Source organism: Cupressus sempervirens, chromosome 3 (genome assembly GCF_028749045.1).
Source record: "Cupressus sempervirens isolate cs-2001-9-10 chromosome 3, ASM2874904v1, whole genome shotgun sequence".
In the NCBI taxonomy this organism is placed as follows: domain Eukaryota; kingdom Viridiplantae; phylum Streptophyta; class Pinopsida; order Cupressales; family Cupressaceae; genus Cupressus; species Cupressus sempervirens.
The window spans coordinates 389592253-389615629 of record NC_143120.1 but is presented as its reverse complement, the minus strand read 5'-3'; the positions used below and the strand labels follow the sequence as shown (position 1 = coordinate 389615629).

At 35.3% G+C, this 23377-nt stretch overlaps 1 protein-coding gene across 25 annotated transcripts in view; it reads left to right on the top strand.

Moving 5' to 3' along the window:
- Nucleotides 1–23377, top strand: part of CNX2 (cofactor of nitrate reductase and xanthine dehydrogenase 2) — a 130160-nt gene that overhangs the window by 38732 nt on the left and 68051 nt on the right. For all 25 annotated transcript variants that reach the window (XR_016362270.1, XR_016362269.1, XR_016362274.1 and 22 more), the window contains 3 exons: nucleotides 10485–11120; nucleotides 11325–11492; nucleotides 12296–12487. Coding sequence is in view for 17 of the 25 variants with exons in the window: in XM_089819964.1 (XP_089676090.1) it covers nucleotides 10485–11120; nucleotides 11325–11492; nucleotides 12296–12487 (996 nt within the window). In the remaining 8 variants the exon portion in view is untranslated. The remainder of the gene's footprint in view (nucleotides 1–10484; nucleotides 11121–11324; nucleotides 11493–12295; nucleotides 12488–23377) is intronic.

The window sequence follows — 23377 nt, the reverse complement described above, 5'->3', positions numbered from 1 at the left end:
AGTTTAAAATTAGGTCAAAAATTTGGGATGTAACATACCCTTCCCCTTAGATTTTTCATCGTCCCCAATGAATATCACAACAAAACTTTAAACAATACTTAATCAGTTTAATTTAAGAAAAGAAAAGAAATGTTCAGTTTCTAACTCAAGAGAAAAGATGAGTGTATTCTTGGAGAATTTTGTGATAATCTTCCCAAGTGGCATTATCCTCTGCATACTGATCCCACTGAACCTTGCATTGTGTCACCTCTCAATTTCGTAAGCGTAGCTTACGCACCTCAAGTATTCTAAGTGGTTCTATTTCTACCACACCTGGTTCTCACACTGTAATAGTTTCCAATCAATTATTTGATCATGATGGGTAATGTATTTCTTAAGGTATGACACATGGAAGACGTCATGCATCCTGGCAAGGGCTGGTGGTAAAGAAATTCTGTAAGCTTTTGGATTTACAACTTCCAATATATCAAAGGGTCCCACATACTTTGGGGCTAACTTGACATTCTTACCAAACTTGATAGTACTCTTCTGAGGATTTATCCTTAATAGTACATGTTCTCCTACTAAGAATTCTCTAGGTGTTACTTTTGCATCTGCATAGCTTTTCTGTCTGTCATTAGCTTCCTTCAATCTTTGACGAATCTAGATTATTTGTTCTTCCATTTCCTTAAGCATTTTAGGTCCAACAATTATTTTGTCTTCTAAGTGATTCCAACTCACAGGAGTTCTACATTTGCAGCCATATAGAGCCTCAAAGGGAGCTATTTTAATGGTGGACTGATAGGAATTGTTATAAGCAAATTCCACCAAGGTTAAATATGTTTCCCACTGGTATTGTCGATCCATACAATATACTCTCATAAGATCTTTTAATACCTGGTATACTCTTTCTGTCTGACTGTCTATCTCAGGATGATAAGTTGAACTAATGTTTAGTTTAGTACCCAACGCTGAAAATAATGATTGCCAAAATCTGGAAGTTACCCTAGTATCCTTGTCTAAAATAATTTTCTTTGGGATTCCATGCAATCTGAAAATTTCTTTCATGAATTTATGAGCAATTTCTGGTGCTCCATCAATTAGATTCCCTGCTATAAAATGAGCAACTTTTGTCAATCTATTTACTACTACCAAAATGGTATTGTGTCGATTTTGTGTCATAGGTAATCCCTGCACAAAGTCCATGGAAATTATCTGCCATTTCCACTCTGGTACCTCATTAGGGTGCAAAAGGCTTGTTGGGTATTAATGTTTTGCTTTTATGCTCTGGCATTCTAAACAACCTACCACAAATTCTGCTATCTCTCTTTTCATTCCTTTCCAAAAATATAGAGGTTTTATATCAGACAACATTTTAGTTACCTCAGGGTGTCCTAAATATGGAGCTGAATGAGATTCTTCCAAAATCATCCTTCAGAGTTCAGGGTTGTTGGGTACATATATCCTGTTATGATATCTTAGCAATCCATCCTCTTCTAAACTAAATTCCGAATACTTAGAATCGTGTGGGACCCTGATAAGAGCTAGGCTGATTTCTGCATAAAACTCATCATGTTCTAGATGTAAAATCTGGTCTCTTAATCTAAAGTTTATAGTAGCCATTGCAGAAATGTGTCTTCTCCTACTTAGGGCATTTGCCACTTTGTTTTCTTTTCCTTTAATATAACTTATGTCGAATTCATGGTTTGCTAAAAATTCCAACCATCTTCTTTGTCTAGCATTTAGATTTGGTTGTGTGTATTAAGATAATATCTTATACTTTCTATAATAGTCAACTACTTGTCTGTAGTCCGTCTTCAGTCCAGACAGGAATGTTTCCTATCCTGTCTCAAGTTTTGTTTCTAATTCCATCTTCAGTCTACGTTGTTTCTTTTAGAAACAACGTCGTTGTAATTCTTTATAAGGAACACATTTGTTCCTCTGTTAATCAATCAATCATCTGAAAATCCGTTCATTTGCCAACTCTTCTTGAATCTTGTAACATGGTATCAAAGCTATTACTTAAATTTTTTCAAAAAAATTTATAATTTCTTCGTGAAATTATTTGTTTAAATTTTTTCAAAATTATTTCTGTTGAATTTCTCTAAAACCCGCTTAGGGTTTTCGGCCTACAGAAATTCCCAAACTCGGGTCTGCCTGTGTTTGTTCAGCACACTCTAGCCCCATTTGTCCATGCACATCGATCCTTGAAGAAAAATCTGCCATTTTTTATCAAGAAATCTGAAGTTTTTTCAAGCTTTTTTCAGCTAGGGCCGTTTTTTTCCGAAACCCTAATTTTTGGGGTCGAAAAAATATTTTGTTTGCAAATTCTTGGTGGGTTTTTTGAGAACTCAACTGGGCTGTCGTCCGTTTTTTCTGGGTGCCTAGATTTTTGTACCTCGATTTTCGAGCCAACGGATCCAGAAAACGACAAAAGATTCCTTCTGGGTTTTTCAAGCTCTCTTCTGGTTCATTCTCTGATTCTTCTGGGTCTTTCGTATTTTTGCCTCGAAGAACGTGCCTTCACAGATTTTCACAGTTTTTCATTGAAAAACGTGCCATGGCATCTCTGACAAATATTTTGCTCAAGCATAATTCCAAATTCAATAGTCGCAATTATGGAACCTGGAAGCAGCGCATCATCGCAATCTTCGAATATCGAAACACCGATCAACTTGTTCTGGGTGTTACGCAGTGTCCGACTTCTCCAAGTCCTGATCAAGGAAAAGCTGCATTTTTTACCTTCTGAATTTGTTTCTGTTTCTCTGGGTTTGTTGATTTTCTCCTCAAAAATCATTTCAAGTTGTCTATAATACGCAAGGTTGCGTGAGATTCTGGGTTTTACCGTTTTTTCCACAAAAACGAAGTTTTGTAATTGCAACTTATTTTGAGTCATAGCACTCTTCTGGCAAAGCTTCTTGGTTTCAGCATTCTGTAGATCCAGGGAGGGTCTCAGTTATCACAAAATGTTCCGTCATCCGTATGTTGACCATTAAGGGAGGGTATTAAGATAATATCTTATACTTTCTATAATAGTTAACTACTTGTCTGTAGTCCGTCTTCAGTCCAGACAGGAATGTTTCCTATCCTGTCTCAAGTTTTGTTTCTAATTCCGTCTTCAGTCTACGTTGTTTCTTTTAGAAACAACGTCCTTGTAATTCTTTATAAGGAACACATTTGTTCCTCTGTTAATCAATCAATCATCCGGAAATCCGTTCATTTGCCAACTCTTCTTGAATCTTGTAACAGTGTGAAGATATATTTTAGACCGTGATGATTGGATCGAAGTTCAAAACATTTTCCAATCAAATAATGTCTCCACATCTGAAGAGCATGTACAACAACTGCTAGTTCCAGATCATGAGGTGTGTAATTCTATTCATAATTTTTCAATTTCCTAGATTCATATGCAATGACCTGTTCGTCTTGCATTAGCACACCTCCTAAACCTTCTCTTGATGCATTTATTATAACTACAAATTGCTTTTGTGGGTCAGGTACTTTTATTATGGGTGTTGTAGTCAACTTTTCCTTCAAGTATTCAAAGGCTGATTGACATTTTTTTTGTCTAAACAAGTTTCTTTCCTTCTCTCTGAAGTGATGTAATTGGGTAAGCTATCTTGGAGAAGTTCTTGCCAAATTTCCTATAAAATCCTACGAATCCCATAAAACTTCTAACTTCTGTTACGTTTTTAGGTATAGGCCATTCTTTAATTGCTTTAATTTTTGATGGATCTATGGCTATGCCCTGAGCTGATATAATGTGCCCTAAATACTGAATTTCGTTTTGATAGAAAGCGCATTTAGACAATTTTCCATATAATTTATGCTCTCTTAACCTTTGCAAAACTTTTTCCAAATGTTTTTGATGTTCTTCCTCGTTCTTTGAATAGATTAGAATATCGTCTATAAAGACCAACACAAACTTATCCAGACAATCTTGAAATATGCTGTTCATTAAGTTCATAAAAGTTGCTAGGGCATTGGTTAACCCAAATGGCAACATTGTAAATTCGTAATGTCCATACCTAGTTCTGAATGTAGTTTTGTGAATATCTTCGTCCTTGATATGAAGTTGGTGATATTTTGACCTCAAATCAATTTTTGAAAACACTGTCGCGCCCTTTATTTAATCAAAAAGATCATCTATTCTAGGAAGTGGATACCAATTCTTGATGGTAACCTTATTGAGCATTCTGTAATCTATGCATAATCTCATGGTTCCGTCCTTCCTGACAAACAACACTGGGGCTCCCCATGGTGAAACATTGGGCCGGATCAGTTTCTTGTCTAACATGTCTTGTAGTTGTATCCGCAACTCCTTTAATTTTGTGGTAGTCATTTGATATGGTGCCCGAGAAATGGGTTCCGCTCCTGGTATCAAATCTATGGTGAGATCAAAGGCTCGGGAAGGTGGTAGACTAGGGAGTTCTTCTGGAAACACGTCTTGATAATTCTTTAGATAGGTATATTTTTCTTCAAAAGATTCCTTTAACTTTTCTCTGATTTCCCCATTTTAAAAAATGTAGTCATCTCCATATGTGATGTTTTTAGGTTCTCTCATGTCCTCAACCCTGATTGCAAAGATCTCTCAACCTTTTCTTCCATATTTCTTAAGTTGCATGGCAGATATCTGTATTTATTTAATTTCATGTTTAAACCCTATAATAATTGTAGGCCTTCCTTGATCATCTAGAGAATTTACAGTTTTGGCAAGACAATCCACCTTGGCCTTATGTTCACTAAGCCAATTAATGCCTATGATAATGTCGTAAGAGCCAAGAGGGGCTACGTACAAATTCAATTCCATTGAGAAATTTGGAAAATCAACCTGAGCCTCAAATAGACACTGCTCTACCTTAGCCCTTGACTAGTTTGCATATTCGATTGTCCATGGTTTTGCCATAAAACTAGATCTCTTTGGAAATCTACTTATAGTTTAGGTGATAAATAACATTCAAAAGCTCCAGTATCAATTAAAATGGAGACAGGGTTCTCGTAGATCTTACTTGGAGTTTCAATCGGGCTTATTTGTTGTTCTGCTTGCCTATTGTCCAGGGCTGCATGGATCCTTTGCTGATAACCTTGCTGTTGTTATGGAAGAGGTGGTCGTTGCAGCTAATTGGTGTTGGGTTTGATGGGCATTTATTAGCAAAATGATCTCCTCCACAAGTGTAGCATCCTGAAAGTGGTCTCTTCCTTTCATTACTCTTATATTCTCACTTGCACCAAAATTATTTTTTACATCCTTGACTCCGTTTTCTTTTGATTCTGGCTTGCTGTACTTGAAATCCTTAAACTGTCTTTTTTGAGATCTAGAATCAGGACCTTTGTATTCCAGTTTGTTTTCTTTTTATTGTCTTGGATGAAGTCATCTTCTTGATTTTGTATTCTTGCCGAACAACCTTCTCTAGAGCTTCCTCATAGTTCGAAGAGTGAGAACATCAAGTGCTCCTCCTATTCTGTTGTTCAGATCCATAATGAATTTCCTCACCTTCAGTTTTATATCCTGTTGATATGGTGGTACATACTTCAACAGTCGGGTAAATTTCTCCCAGTACTTATGTACAGTCATATCTCCTTGCTTCAAGTTCTGGAAATCTAGAAGTTTCTGATCATAAAAGGTTTGGGGCAGCCAGCGATTTCTAAAAATGGTTACAAACTTTTCCCAAGTAATCTCAGTGGTTTTAATGTTGTGCTCAACTTTGGTGTTTCCCCACTAGGTTGTAGCTTCTTCAGTAAAATGATATATTCCCCAAACCGCTTTTGAGGTTTCAAAAAAGTTCCTAATTTCAAAATACTGTTCCATTTCAATTAACCAAACCTCTGTATCCTCTCCGGACTTAGAACTGAGAAATTTGGGTGGTTTGATTTTGTTAATATCTACTGACAGATCAGCCACTATTTCTTGTTTCTTTTGTTTTTCAGTTTGAATGGGTGAAGAGGTTCTCTAGTTATATCCGGAGACTTCTGTCTCTGTTCTAAAAGGAGGAGATGATTGTGTTTCCTCCTGGTTATGCCCCATTTGGGCTGCCCTCTCATTCATTCTCTTTTCCATGTTATCCAACTTCAGTTGCGTTTCTTGCAAATCTGAAGTAACAAGTCATTGGATGATTGAGTATTTTCATGGATTATGCCATGATCTGCAACATTTTCATTGCTCTTCATTTTATTTTGTTTATTGGTTTTACCTGTTAATTTACAAAATTTGTGTCAATTTATTGAATTTATACATATTCAAGTATTTCCACAACAGAAAGAGTTTGCGAGGAATTAAATAAATTTAATTGATTAACTTAATACTTTGCTGCTGCACTTGTAGCAGCTTATTTACAAAAATCTCCTCTATTGAGGATGTTTACATCAGAATATTTATTCTTGCTTTTCAGCATTTAGTTTTGGCTCAGATTGGTACATATCCCGCACCATCCTGGAATTGTGGAAATGCAAAAGAGAGTTACCCTGTCGAGTGTTCTAGTTTTGAATTTACTTGTTCCTATATGCTGCTTTACTAGCAAGGGTCCACTTGACTCTTTCTTTTTTCATTCGTTGCAATGCCTGGTTCAGAGTTTCATTATCTTTGGGCATGGAGTAGCGAGTATAATTGTATTTAGGCATGTTTTTAATTAAATAGGGGAAGATGGGATGTTGAGCCTTCTTGTAGGGTGTTTTACGTACTTGCATCTTGTACAATTATCTAAGAATTTTTCAGGTTTACATAGAAGGTAGTGTGCCCTAGGTTCAGTGTTGAACCCAACGCTCTAATACCATATGTAACAAACGGATTTTCATATTTAAATTAAAGACGGTTTAAACTAAAACTCCCAACATTTATATAGATAATTGAATCCTTTTCACATGACATTAACTACTTTTAACAATTAACAGAAAATAACTGAAATCACATTCAATTGAAATAACTAGATCAACGAATAACTGTTCATTGTTGTATTCATATTCAATTGAAATAAATAGATTAACAATTAACTAGCATAACTGTATTCATAATCAACTGTAATAACTAGATTAGTGATTAACTATTCATAACTGTAGTCATGTTCAACTGAAATAAAGAGATTAACAAATAAATTAGCATAACTATATACAAGTAAAGTAAATGCTTAACAAGAAAAGAAAGAAGGAAAGGAACATACAAGTATCTTCAGAGGATCTTTAGTTGGTTGTGCAAGCCTCGGCTTTGGTGAGAGGAGAAATATTGACATAGGCCTAACCTCCCAACCTCGGACCATACTTATCCCCACACATTTTATCAAATTAAAATGACCCTCCCTACCTCGGGATCAGGCTTGGGATGTTCTTCAGTCTAGCCACCTGAGCATCCTGGTGTTTTGAGTGTCCGCTCAATTATGAAATGGATATGCTTACATAATTGACACTACTGACATCAAGTGATCATTAGATGACAAACATGCCTATAGCTACCTTGGCCAAGGATTTCCGATTTGGTTCAACGGCCCGATCACCACCGCTCGACTTGACAATAGGATTCATAATAGAGATGAACATGAGCCATTAAATATATTTCATTTAAGGTATTCTTGTTTAATTTCTCTTTTGTTTTCTTGTAAATTTATTCCACCTCTTCACCATTTTATGACTACTGGCCAGTGAGTCTTAGGTGCATTAAAATTATGAGCACTTTGCTCTTTTACACCTCTTCACCATATCATGGCTATATTGCCAGTGAATCCTAGGTGTTTTGGAAAGGTTATGAGCAATCTGCTCTTAATATCTTTTATCATAATTTGAGACAGCATAAGAGTTGTTATTGCTATCAGTAATTTCATGAAGGCTTTTACACATTTGAGACTCACTTGAAAGAGATACTTCTCAACTTCTTTTAAAGATGATTCTAGATATAATGAGGCTAAAAGAAAAAACCTTAATCTAATTCTCAGGGAATAGTCAACAAATTGCATAGTATAATCACAGTCATAGAGGAAAAGACTGCTAAGCTTAGCCGGCTGCAGTAGAATATGCATTCAAAAACATAGAAAGGTAACTCATAACCTGATATGTATTCTCTGGGGAACTTGCAATCTAATCGGCTCCCTCTCATTTCTTCAGCACTTAATCCTCAGTATCCTAGCCGGAAATACTTGCTCGGCTGAGTTGAAAATCACACAAATTGAACAAGGTTTTAACAAAGGTAAATTGCAGATGTATCAATGGCAGATTGCAGACCTATCAAAGGTAATTGCAGACGTTTCAATGGCAGATCGCAGATGTATCAATGGCAAGATGCAGATGTACAATGCGGGGTTGAATTGGTTGATGAGACAAGGGAAATCTGAAACGTAGCAAGGTAGGAAGAAGTTCGGGCACCAAGGAAAAGGTGATCCCGTCTGTCTCTCACGTCTTCCATAAATGGAGAGCAATCAAGACACCTTGGCTTCTTTCGGTTACAAAAGATTAAAGCCGATTCAAAATTCCAAGTATTAAATCGATTATGAAAAGAGAGGGAAAGAAAAATAAAATAAAAAGTTGAAAATAAGAGTCGGAAGGATTATAATTTTCAATATTATAATATATACTCATATATGTTCATGTAACTATATCAATGGGGTGACATCATTAAATTACGTTATTATAATTTATTGGTGCCATTTCATTTTTATATCTATATGTACGTAAGTATTTATTATAATAATATGATGAAGATCAATTAAAAATCTCTTGAGGTATGTTTTATATTTTAAATTAGATTATTTTATGTTAACTTAGATTATTTTCTTAATAGCTCATGCAGTCCCAAAAATGTACCCTATGATCAAGTCGTTGCGTCCTTTCCAAGGAAGTTTAAGGTCATACTTGCCGATCCTGATGACTGAACTAAGTGAACATCCCATTTCGATGATCCCGTTTAGCAATGCTTCCCCCCTCTACATCTTCTCCTGCAATCACCCATGAAAACACTTTCACCATAATAATAATTCCATAATATTTTCATATAAACATAATAATCGTTATTTTAAATCAAGCAACTGCTAATCATCTAATAACAGTTAATGGTTAATGACCATCTTCATTAACAGTTAATACAATGTATATAAATAACTACCTATTTCACATAATCATGAAAGAATAATTCTTAAATCCAACGGTTATGAACAAGTTTAAAATTAGGTAAAAAATTTGGGATGTAACACCTCGGTTGAGGATTTTGATCTCTTTCTAAGAGATACCTTGCTAGAGGATTTGAAAGATTTATTACAAGTCTGCTCTGTCAAAGGGCTTACAATAGTTGCAATGGTAAGAAAGCAGACCAAAGAATTGATCTAAGTGTTTGGCACACCTAGCCTTGTAGATCCTCTTTGATAACTCATCGAAGATCCTCTGATCTAGCTTAACTTGGTGAACTACTCTATTTACTTCCTTCTTTTCGTGCTTGTGCACCGGTTTGCTGTTACGCTTTGTTCACAACTGTTCTGGTCTGCCTCCTTAAATCTCCGCTCAATACAACAACAATAACAATGACAACTTCAAAAATGAAGTCTAGGTGTCCTTAAATCACTCATCTTGTTCATGGGTAAAAACCCTAAAATTATTCCGCTCAAATTATGAATTTGAAATTTGGAATGCATGGTGAGCATAGTCACAAGATACGCATGACTATTTATCCATAGGTGCTGATACATGTAGGCCTGTTTGTTCATCTGTAAGTCTAGTTGTTGACCTGAGTCCTTGCGTTCTTCTATCGCATCCGCCACTTCACTTCTGTGTGCATGTCACGTTGCTTTCAGACCTTTGGTTAAGTCACATCAATGGTGAATAGGCTGCGACCATCGGGTTGTAGGTCTGCCTGCCTACTGTAGGCTTCTCATCTTCTTTTCCCTTGTCGAGACCGGTATGCCAATCTACCAGTGGTTGCACTTTTGCAGCACTTCAGTCTTCTTGTTAACCGGTTGCAAATCAATCACAACACATCAATGACTTACTCAATGCTTAAGTTCACTTCTCTTTTTGACCGGTCAATCATGCTAGTGTAGTTTAGTCCAACACACTTGCCATCACAATATTTGTTATTATATAATATATAGTAGAGATCAAGAATTAAACGTGGGAAAAAGATGCTTACATGCCCCACTGCCTACCATCTTGTTTTAGTACTATGCTCTTTCTTTTTGTTTTCAAGATGTTCAGAACTTTCCTGCAATACTGATGCTTCATGGATGGTCATCTGAATTATAATTTAGAACTAAGGATGTTGATGCATTGTTCAGAATTTGGAAATCTCAAATCATAGCCTGTATTGATCCTCATAGAGTTCTCATCCCACAATTTTTGTTTCTAATCATCTGGGCTGACAGAAAATTTGCATTTATGTATCTCCTTTATCGGCAGATTATGATATTGTAGTTTTGTAATTTTGTAGATTATATGATGGAACTAGGATTTGGTACCAGTATAAACATTTTATAGCAAATTTTAAGACATGTTTCTATCCTTTTCTGAAGGGGTTTTGTTTTTGAACTTTCTATTAGGATGATGTGATGCAGTCATTATGTTCATATCAAGTACCTGCGAATACACTTTCTTGGCATTCTTTTTTCCTATCCCATTTTAGTGGGGGATCAAGCCAAAGGTCATTGGCAACTGCTGCAGAAAATCCATTGCCTGAATCATCTGCTGAAAATGCAATTGTTTCGGATATGCTTGTTGATTCATTTGGAAGGATGCATACATATCTAAGGATCTCCTTGACAGAGCGGTGCAACCTAAGGTGCCAATATTGCATGCCTTCTGAAGGTGTAGAACTTACACCCAAACCAGAGCTTTTATCACAAAATGAAATTATACGTTTGGCAAGTCTTTTTGTGGCTTCAGGTGTAGACAAGATAAGGTTGACAGGTGGAGAACCAACCATTAGGCCTGATATTCAAGATATATGTGTTCGCTTGACTGGCCTAAAAGGTCTGAAGACCCTGGCAATGACAACAAATGGTCTCACTTTAGCAAAAAAGCTTCCAAATCTGAAAGCAGCTGGATTGAACTTGTTGAATATTAGTTTGGATACTCTAGTTCCAGCAAAGTTTGAGTTCTTGACTAGACGCAAAGGGCATGCAAAAGTTTTGGAAGCAATAGATGTGGCCATTGACCTTGGTTATAATCCTGTTAAGGTACTATCCTTCCACTAAAGTTATAACAGCATTTTAGCATATTGTTGGTATTTAATGTAGTAGATATAAAGCAATTAAAATTACAAATAACTAGTTTCCGGTAGCTATAAAATGTTTGTTTTCTGATTTGTGGTTTTGAGTTTTTCAGTTTGTTAGTCAAGTACTGATTGTTTTGTTGTGATCCTTACCATGGTGTGGCAACAGGTCAATTGTGTTGTCATGCGTGGGCTAAATGATGATGAGATTTGTGACTTTGTAGAAATGACAAGGGAAAAGCCCATCAATGTGCGATTTATTGAGTTCATGCCTTTTGATGGCAATGTCTGGAATGTAAAGAAGCTTGTTCCTTATGCTGAAATTATGGACAAAGTGGTAGGTGGAAGTATCGAAGGAATGTCTGTTTTTACCTTAAGCTTCTGAGATTGTAATCTTAACAATGAGTCATGTCTGTAAATCTACGTGATTCTGCTTTTCCTTATTCATTTTAAATTTATCTTTGTTTAACTCTAGTCTTTTTGTTGTGTGGCTGACACCTCTAAAAGTTCTTGCCCTCTTGAGATTCTTCTTGCCTTCCCTTGGACATGTTTTTGCTGCCACCTTTTTCCTCTTTCCTTTTATTTCTCCCTTTAATTACTTTCTGAAATAAGACATCTTTTTTCTGTAGTTTTTAACAATCAGCTCTTAACTTCTGTGTTTCCTTGCAGTTAGCTGAATATTTTTGTTTAGCTTTCTCCCAGGTGATCTTATGGTTTTGTTATACCCCCTCTTGTTTAAAATTTCTTTTGTTTTTCCCTGGCACCTTTTCAACCTTCAAATTTTTGGAGTTGTCTTGTACAACTTTACATCATGTTTGGCACATTATTATCCTTTGCTCTTACCCTGTGTTTTTTATTTTAGGCTCAATTTTTCGGTACTAACTGTTTGGGTGTGTTATCCTCTACCTAATTTTTTGTTTAGTTTCTGCGTCATCGTCTTGGCATCTCATACATTTATATTGTGCCACTCCTGCCATTCGCACATCATTTTAATTATCCCGATAAGGGATCATGTAGTTTGATCTATAATGTTGATAAAATTAAACAGATTTTTTGTAGTAGAAGCTCTCTTGCTCATTTTAATGGATTTTAGCCACATGGTTATCAGAGATTAAATAGGTTTCCTATGAGTCATGACAGGTGCAGCAGTACCAAGGTATCAAACGGCTTAAGGATCATCCATCTGACACGGCGAAGAACTTTAAGATAGAAGGCTTTCAGGGGACTATCTCTTTCATTACATCAATGACACAACATTTCTGTAGTGGATGCAATCGATTGCGCCTTTTGGCAGATGGAAACTTCAAAGTTTGCCTTTTTGGCCCTTCAGAGGTGTAAAACTTTCCTATTAAATATCTTCCTGATTGTTTTGATTTTTGTAGGGTATCTTGCATGTATTGTTTTTCCTTTTCTTTTGCTTATTTGTGGTTATACATTCTGATGGACAGCAATTTTAGCATTATATTTTGTTAGACTTCTATCCATATGAATATTTGATAAGGCACACATTAAATAAAATGAATGATCGAAGAGTTGTAGTCAAAGTGCTTTGTGGTTTGGATGTAAGCACTTTGTGTTATTGTTACAAATGAATCAATAGAATTATGACAAAATGTTGCGTCTGTTGTAACTAAATCATTCGCATATTTTTGGTTCATTTTTATTTCAGGTTTTCAGTCCATATTGTGGAGACTATGGACATTGTTTTCATGTATAGAAAAACAATTTCTAGAAATTGTGAACAATGCTAATTGTAATAGACATGCATTTATATTCTATGTTCTGTGTATATGTGATCTCTAGGATCTTTTCTATTAACATCATCAAGACTAAACCTTGGCAACTGCGGTTTTAGTGTTGTTTCCCTGCTGTCCTTAAGTTGTCCATTTGTGGTTATAATCATAACCCTTTAACATTGACTCACAATTATTATGAAAGTAAATTGAGAAAATTTTAAACCAATGGGCAGCAAAATTAAAATCAAGGTGTAGAGAGACCCAACTTGCAATATGTTATAGTTTTATTCTGCACATAGCAATGGACTATTTCATTCATTGAGAAGCAAAGGACACACAGACCATCAAAAGAAGTGGAGGATGGTTAAGGACTGAAATAGTGGAGCGATCAAAGGTAGCTCTGCTGCAACTATTAGCGAGGAGATTTATTCACTTGTTCCTGGATATTTGTTTTAGGCCTGCAGCATAGATAGCAAAAATCCTGTTATTCACTTGTTTGTGAATATTTATCAAAGGTCATTGAGTTCATCTTTACATCTCATGTATTGAGTATTCTGTGAATTGCTTCCCGTTCAATTAATGGAGTAAAATCTTTTCCAGAACAATTGAGAGTATGTGTTGCATAGGGATTGTAAAGAAGGTTGCATTTGATTGCCATTAGTAGTGTACATTGTCACAAGGTAAAATGTCGGCTATCCATTAGAACATGTTAAATTGTCGAGGGGAAATTTGTAGAACACAGATTTACTACTAAAAAGGAGGGTGAATTAGTAGTAAATAGAACTTAAACAATTATTCAGTTAAGTCTTTTAATAAATTTTTCTTATTGCTTGTTCAAGTTAAAGTACCAAATTGAAGATAAAACAGAAGCACCACAAGAAAGGAGGCGCTGCACAAAAATATGACATGGAAACCAAAGAAGGGAGAAAACCAGGGTGAGCAACTATGATCTACGGTCCTAATCCAGCCTCACAATAAAGCATTATAATGTTTAAGGGCTCCAACCCTATGGAACCACTGAATTGCTGTCTTAGAGAATTACCTTCCATACATATGAGCACATGTTCAGTTCTTCTTAAGCACCCACTACAAACAAAATTACAACAAACTGAGTATTAACACAGATCATTCAAGAATGATAGATATAATGCATGTGACGCCTTTCTACAAAATAGAATGAATTGAGACTTTAACTCAATAAAATAGTTCTGATTATGTCTCTATGAATTGTCTTCAGACTGAATTTGGGATGAGAAAACTTTGAATATCACTTTTGGAATTCAAACTGAAAAAAGTCAATCACAATTATTTTGTAAATAGACTGAAGAATGATCTGCACATTTATCTTGAAGAATCCCTGTTATGTAATTTCAAGATAAACTGAAAGAACCTCTGCAATCACGAATTAATAATCTGAATACAATAATGCAACTGCTTGAAGACTTTATGTTTGTAAATGTTAGACTTTGAGTGAGAGATATCAAAAATGAATTATTGAAATATATACCTGAACCTTTTCACTGTAGCTGTTGTCTTACCAGGTTAGCTGAATACATTTTTTCTTCTTCAATTATTCTCCACATCAACGTAGTTTTCCTTCTTCGTGGAAATCTTTTCAGCATCTGCTCTTCATCGGGATTTTATACAAATAACATTTAATTGCTGTTTGATGCACTCTAACTACAAAAAACTCAAACCAATTTTCTGTTCCACATCACATCAATATATTCCTCTATTAAAGATTAATATTATTTTCTCCTTTGTGACAGATTGATATTATTTTCTTTCATTCAATTCATATATTGTCCCACAGCATTCTGAACAAATGGAGATATATTTATAACGGCAAAAATATATAATTGGTACAACTAATCTTCCACTGGTCTTCCTCATGGCAGAACAAACAAATTAGTTTCTATCGGTATCCTATGTTAGCCCCAACTGATAATGCTATTAATGTATGTGAAAGAGTCATATCATTTGTTATGTTGTCATTGATGTCAAGCCTTGGTGAGACATTATGCTTATTCAATAGAGTGCTATATCATTTTATTGATGAAGAGGACTTGAAGAAAGTATAATGATAATGTAAGTGATGATAAGTGTATGGTATTCAATGGGCACTTGAATGAGCTAGACACTGACAAGATAATGTTGGTTTGATTGTTTTACATGATTTGATTAAGTGTTGACACCATGTATAAGCAAAGACAGTTTGGTCGGTGAATGAAGAACCACAATATTAATTGAGTTACTACATTTGTCACCGAGCACTTGATAAAGAAGTGAAAGAAGTACAGTGTTAACCAACCAGTTATAGTGTTAATTGAGTCTAGTGTTGACCGAGCAAGATGTAATGTTAACCGAGCATGGAAGGGAAGAACAATTTAGAAATTTTTTAATTTGAGGCCAACATTTGATGAAAATAAAGATTGTTTGAGAAGTTTTGTGGATAAGGACAAAGTTAGATATGAGATGATTGATTGGAGAAATTCACATAAGATATGATGAAGGAGATTTTATGTTTTGAATTGGAGCACAAAGTTCAAGTTGAAAGTGTGTTATCCGAGTGTCCGGATTCAATGAATCAGAGTTGGATGAAGATCGACAATTGTGATTAAGTGGCAAAACTTGGAAGATTCTAGAAGAGTGGCAAAAATTTTCTATTTAAGGGATGAACAAAATCTTCATTATTGCTCATCAAGTTGAAGGAGATTGATAGCCAGAGGATAACTGAGCAGAACTGCATTGTGAAGATCAAGCAAGAGAAGTGTTAAGTTGATGTCATAGTGAGTGGAACAGCCATAAGGGATTAGAGAGAGAAAAAGGATAAAAAGAGAAAAGAGATTGAGCGACACAAAGATCTAAACAAGTAAGGTAGTGCTAAAACCTAACAGAGCATTTCACTGTTACTCTCTAACCATTGTAGCAAAAAATCTCTTAACCAAGTGGACCTAACAAGTCTTATTTGTATATCCATTGTATGGTGGCATTCTGTTGAATGTTTTATAAGTCCTTTAGATAAGATAAGATAAGATAATAATATTAATGTCCAACAAAAGACCACAAACGGTCTATGGGACTGAGAGTTTACAACAAGACAACAGACAATAGCAGGAGCACCAAGCAGTGTCCTAGAAAAGCGAGCAACAAGAAACAAGAAGAGGAAAAGAGAGGTGCAGAGAAAGCCCAAGACAAAGGCTAGGAGTAGGGTATTTCTTAGTGGTGAATATTTGTAATTGTGCGAATTTTAGAAATTTTTTGCTAGTAATTTTGGCTAATAATTTAAAATTTAATGCAACCTAAATCACCACGTTTTTATTAAATTTAGTTCTAGAATATTTAAAATCACTCAATAATTTGTTTTATTAAAAAATTTAAACTCAAAGATTTGCCACAATATTTGATACATGATTAGATTTAATTCACCTAAATATTATATATTGTCGAAGAAATTAAAATTAATTCACCAATAATTATCATAATTATTAGTTACTTTAGGGATATATTACCAATATTTAGTTTTCATTATTGATTTAAAATATAATGTAATTATTATCATAATTTCCATGAGATAAAACAAGTTCAATTTTGATTTGTAATATTCCATGATGATTAGCAAACTTCCTCTTATTATTGAGATTCGTCAATATTTTCTTCTCAAAAATTATGATTCCAAAATAATCGCCAATGTAAATAATATCTAAAATTAAAAAATTGAGATATTCGCCAATAAAAATAATTTGGTTTTTCAAAATAATGAAATATTCGCCAATAATTTATATCTTTTTTTGGAGGGGGGTTTCTTAAAGTTTACCATGGCTAGGAGTCCTTCATAGGCGAAAATAAATTAGTCACAGAAGGATAAGATTGTGGATAGACAGAAGCCCTGATTTGTCTCTGTGAACTCCTGGAGGATTGTCGTTGATGTAAGAAACTGCTGCGATCTTTGACAGACCTAGAATGACTGGTAGAACTGGATGGCCTTTTCACACCCTGTAAAGGAGATAAGGGTGAGAAAAAGGGAGTAATGAGCTGATCAGGTGTATGTTGGTAAGGAAGTAGTGACTGTAAAGTACTATTGCGGAGTAGGGTGGCCTCTTGAAGATAAAGCGCGAGACACCGCTGATCACTATAACTAAAAAAAGATGAAAGAGAGGAACAATCCCAGAACAGACAATAAAATCTCCCTCAGATCTCATAAAAGATAGGGCAATAGAAAATAAAGCGAGTCTCTGTCTCGACCTCTGCTAAATAACGCAACTTATATATTCGTTCTCCGTATCAATATGATGGTCGGTCTGAGCCCAAAAACAGTGAGAACCAACTCTGAAGGAGATAAGGTCCAGATGATCTTTGATGAAAATTCTCTACCAAGGTCACATTAATAATGTGTTTGTAACCATTAACAATGTTGGCTCCTATCAAAGCTCACTTTAGAAGAGTGAAATTTTTCAGTTGCCGGTTTTGAGGTGGTTTTTCCCTTAACAGGGTTTTCACGTTAAGTGCTTGTCTACAAATTGTGTGGATTCTTATTGTGTTGCATGTATTTCATGTTTATTGTTTATTCCTGTAACTTTATATAAGCTGAAAGCATACTCCGATACTCGGTATATGAAGTTGACAGTTTGATGCAAAGTGTATATGAGATTATGTTATGATGTTAGATCTGATTACGGAGCTAATGATCTGAAAGTATAAAGAGTTTAAGTTGGTTATCTAACAACTGGTATCATAGCTCTGTGCTTGAAAGAGAAAGTTTGAAGGGACTTAAGCTGAAGATTTGAAGATGTATAAGAGAGAGGTACCAAAGCTGAACAAGTAGAACTTTTCTTCATGGCAAAGCAGGATGAGGTTGCACCTATTAGGAATTGGAAGCAATGTATTATATTATCTGGACAACTACCACGCACCTCCAAACCTTCCTATGACAGTTGAGGAGATTAACAAGAAGAAAGAACACAACACCTTGCTGATTGAGATTGCTTCTTCACAAAATGATGCAGAATTCGATGATGTTCAAGACTATGCTCTGCTAAAGAGATGTGGAGAAGCCGATAGTTGTGCATGGTGGAGATTAGAATGTATTGAGCGCTAAAGCTGAAAGCCTATGAGGAAAGTATGATGACATGAGGATGAAAGAAGGAGAAAATATTGTTCAATACAGTAATCAAATCAAGAAAGTTTTGAGTGCCATCAAAGCTGCTAGAGGAGTCATTAGTGATGAAGAAATTTAAAGTATTTTGAATCTTATTGCCTATTAATGCTATTAGAGTATCCGCTATTCAGGAATTCAAAGCTATGGCTGGTAATGTTCTTACTCTTGATGCCTTGGTCGGTAGATTGACTGCATTGAGTTAAGTACCTTTGATAACAGTGTACCTAAGATTGAGAATGCTTTTAAGACATCACTATTGGAAGTTCAAAGAAAGAGAAGTGTAGCAAGGATGCAAGTGATGCAGATTCAGATGACAAGGAGATGGATGAGCTTGAAGCATTGCTGGTTAGGAGGCTACCGAGAGCTAAAGAAATTGCCTCTGATATGTTTTAATGCAATGAAGTTGGTCATATTGCTACTAGATGTCCTAACAAGAACAAGAGTGAAAAGAATGACAAGGAGAACAAGTATAGAAAGAACAAGGATTACAAAGACTACAAAGTCAAAGTAAAGAAGTCATGCTATATTGCTGAGGAAGAGCACTTTGTGTCAGATTCTAATGATGGGAATGAAGGTGAGGAAGTGGTATATGTTGCCGTTAAAGAAGACTCAAATGAGGAAAGGTATGGAGAAGAAAAAGTCATTGTTTCTCATGTTAGCAAAAATGATACATGGATTATTGATAGTGGATGTTCATATCACATGACTGGTGATATAGATAAGTTTGGTAAGTTAGAGGAATATGATGGTGGATTTGTAAAAGTTGGAAATAATGTTTCATGTTGCGTGAAAGGTAGAGTTTTATTGATGTTGAATGATAAGATGTGATGATGTGTTCTGGGTTCAAGGTCTAAAGTATAACTTGTTGAGTGTTGCACAGTTGGATAACACAGGTCACCGATTGGAGTTTCATAACAGAAAGATAAATATCTATGATGCTGATGGATACTTGATTGGAACTGGAGGATAGAGAAGAGGTAACTTATTTTATCTAGATCCTACTATAAGTACATGCCTATTTGCCAAAGCTGAAGATGTATGGTTATGCCATAAGAGACTTTGTCATGTAAACATTGAGAATATGGTCAAAGTGAGTAGAAAGAAGAAAGTGAGAGGCTTAGTGAACCTGCATAAATCTGATAATGCTATGTGTAAGCAATGTCAACTTGGTAAGATGACTAATTCTAGTTTTTTAAGTAAGTCACATTCATCTAATGATATTGTGGAGTTGGTTCATACTGATTTATGTGGACCTATGAAAGTTGAGAGCTACTATGGTAATAGAAATTTGTTGGTTAACAATTTGCCCCCCTCTTAGATTTTATAAACTGACTCTTTGATAGCCAATGTTTAGAGAGACAAAAGGATGTTTACCAACAGATGGGTCCGTATATGTATTCTATCACTGCCGTTTGAATTACTAGGTACAACTCCCTTATGATTTGTAATGATATGCAATAAATGTATTTATATGAGATCATAAGTTTTGACATTATAAGCTCTTAACCTGAGAGCAGTAAAAGATAACCAAATAGTATGTAGACACAAACAATTCAGGCAAAATATATTGGAATAACCTATCACACCCAATGGAATGACTGTAGTAGATTATCTTGAGATTTTTGACTCTTACTTCTATTCTAAATGAAGATTAACCATCTAAATGCAGAAGAGGAACGAAAGAAGAAATACATATGAAGACAAGTGGAATTGTTTTCAACTATAAACCTTTAATGAAATAGAATCCAACAAGTAACTCATAGATTCATACACATTTATCTTTTACTTCCCAATGAAACTATCTAACATGTTATGAAACCAACAAGAGAGGAAACAAAACCATATATGAAGAAAGTAAATGAAATCACCTTCACTATAATTACCAAAATGAAATGGAATCCATATGATTATCACAAAATCACATATGATTGTCTTTTAACTCTTAATGTAGAACTAATCTATGCATGGGCAACAAAACATGACAAGCAAATAGGGTAAATGGAATTATAGACCAATTCACCATCAAGTTTGCCGATCTTTGTATTGTCAAAAGAAATTACATTTATAGTTTTCTGTCATCCCTCAGTTCTGGTAGAGAAACAGTCATAAAATAGATACATGAAAAATATCTAATCTTCAACATGGTATAGGCACGTGACATCATTCCTGATGATGTCCTGATCCCATGGCACCTCTAAGAACACTTGGAAACCGTTCATCTTCATGCGGCTTCAGAAAAACCCTGTTAAACTCTTCATTTCCTTCATATTTTGTTGTTAGCACCTAATCCATATAATTTGTATCTCAACGGTCACAGGGATTATGAATTTTGGTCATCGATCTTAAACCAAAGATCACGATTAAAACCTAACCATTTTCCTCTATGACTTTCTCTACGGGTCCACCTGGGTACACGTGTCAAATTGTCGTTATGTCGCTAAGATTATTTTCCTTGCATCTTTTGTAAGTGACATAACGACAAGCATTGATCTTTTAAGATCTAACGGTTGCGAAAAAATCTCTTGTTTGGTTTGCAGTGTGGGTCCACCTTCCAACTGTGTACATTGTGGCAGTATTTCATTGCTTGGAGAATCTGACGACTGTAGAAAGTGATGGGCCCATCGAGACACGTGTTGCATTTTTGTTATGTCACATAGATTAAAGCATCCCCATCTTTCCGTAACGACAAAGTGATAGCTGTAGATCTGTCTTGAGATCAACGATCCTCGTTGTGTTTCTTAATTACTGCACATGACTGAAAAGAGGTCCCACCTGTTCCACGTGTCACGCTATCGTTATGTCGCTTTGGTTATTTTTCGCGCAACACTTTATAGCGACATAATGACAAGCATGGATTTTTTAAGATCTAACAGTTGAGGAGATTCATCATTGAATACTTATAATTCCATCGTTAAAACATCATCCGTTGATCTGGTCTTCATTCGACGATCTGGATTTAGTCTCTAAGCCATTTGACTTGTGAACTTCGCAACGTAGATGTGTAGATTAAATATAAGCCTTCAATTTCGTTGTAATGAGGGTCGTATCACCTTTGACTAGGTTCTTCCACCATTTTTGATGATTTATTTGCTTCTCTTGCATTCGATCTTGATCATTTGCAATATCTTCCATGAAAAACTATTACACAACATGAATCCTTGTCTTCAACATGATTAGGAACAAAGAAAGATGAATCAACAGAATATTCAGACCCTTTTCTCATCAGGTAAGCGGATAACAATCCCTCCAAAACCTAATCACCTAGCCATTGGACTGGTGCATTGCTCATATGATTTCCCGTATCAAGTTACCTCAAAGGAATGATGAGAAGAAAACCCATCCTATGGGCAATCTAAACACAAACTCAAGACATTGACATTAACATGACTCAAACCTAAGGCAAAAAGAGATGAATTGAAACTTGGGCAACAATATTTTATTCCATTTCTTGATGATTATTCTAGAATGATGACTGTAATGTTTATGAAGTTCAAATCTTATGCATTTGATATGTTCAAGTGAAATAAAGCTAGTGTTGAAAAGGAAACTGGTAAACAATTGAAATGTTTGAGATTTGGTAGAGGTGGTGAGTTGTCTACACTGAAGACACCACAATAGAATGGAATTGGAGAGAAAAGGAACAAACCTATTGTTGATTGTGCTAGAACACTGTTGATTGAAAAAGGAGTTGCTCAAATGTTCTGGAGAGAAGCTATAAACATTGCTGTTTACACTCTTAACCGAGTTCAATTGAAGAAAGGAACAAACAAGACACCATATGAACTCTGGTATGCTCATACACTGAATATAAGTTATTTCAAATGTTTTGGAAGTAGGTGTTATATACGTAAAGATACAAGAAATTGGAAGTTTGATTCAAAAGGTGATGAAGCTATTTTCCTAGGTCACTCTACTAGGAGTAAGGCTTACAAATGTTTATATAAATTGACTGATACAATGATTGAAAGTGCAAATGTTGGAATTGATTAGTTTGCAGATAAGAATGATGAGGAGAGCAAGAAAGAATTTGAGGAGTACAACAAATTTGTGTATGTTCATGATGATGCACCTAATATTGTACCCCAACACCTAATTAAGTCATTGCAGTGGTACACCGAGAAACAACAAAGAGCTACCGAGCAACAACCTGCATTACTCGAGCCACAAAAAGAACAACCCGAGTAAAATGTTGAGCCCCAACTGAGTAATGATAATGTTGGAGTATGTGTGAAGGAATCATTCACAAGATCAAATCATTGGAGACAAGAGTGCTAGAGTTATGGCAAGAAGTAAGTTGAAGAACAATACATTATTGATTGCTGAATTTGAGCCTAGAATTGTAAGATGCACTTGAGAATGATGATTTGATCAATGCTATGGATGAGGAGATAGATTGGATTGAGAAGAACAATACATGGACACTGGTATTGAGACCCCAAGACAAGATGTGATTGAAATCAAGTGGATATTCAGAAACAAATTGAATGAGAAAGGAGAAGTTGTGAGGAACAAGGCCAGACTAGTTTGTAAAGATTATGCCCAAGAAGAAGGAATTGACTAGTTTGTAAAGGTTTGTTGCTAGATTAGAAGGAGTCAAAACTCTATTGGCCTATGAAACTTACATGAGATTTAAAATCTATCAAATGGATGTTAAGGTTGCATTTCGGAATGGAATGCTAGAGGAAGAAGTCTTTATTGAACAACCTGAAGATTGTGGAGACAAATCGGAAGCATCTGGTGTGTAAACTAAACAAAGCCTTGTATGGATTGAAGCAAGCATCGAGAGCATGGTATGAAAGGTTGCATTCATATTTAATCGGAATTGGATTTGTTAGGACAAGTGATAACAATAACCTGCATTTGAAAAGTGAAGTTGAATAAGGTTCTAATTGCTGAAATATTTGTTCATGATATAATATTTGGTGGTAATGATTTGTTATGCAAGTCATTTGCTCAACAAATAAGTAAAGAATTTGAGATGTCTATATTTGGTGAGATTAAGTTCTTCATTGGTTTACAAGTTCATGAAACAAAAGGTGGAATATATGTGACTCAATCTAAGTACATTAAGGAGATATTGAAAACATTTGGTATGGATGTGTCAAGGCTAGTTGGCACCCCTATGGTCATTGGATGCAAACTCTCTAAGGAAGACAACATTGTTGAAGTGAATGAGACATAGTACAGATCAATGATTGGAAAGTTGCAATAGGTTGTCCACAACAAACTTGATATTTCACATGTAGTTGGTATAGTTACAAGATTCTCAAGCAATCCTAAGGAGACACATATGATTGTAGTAAAGAGGATGTTTAGATATCTAAAAGG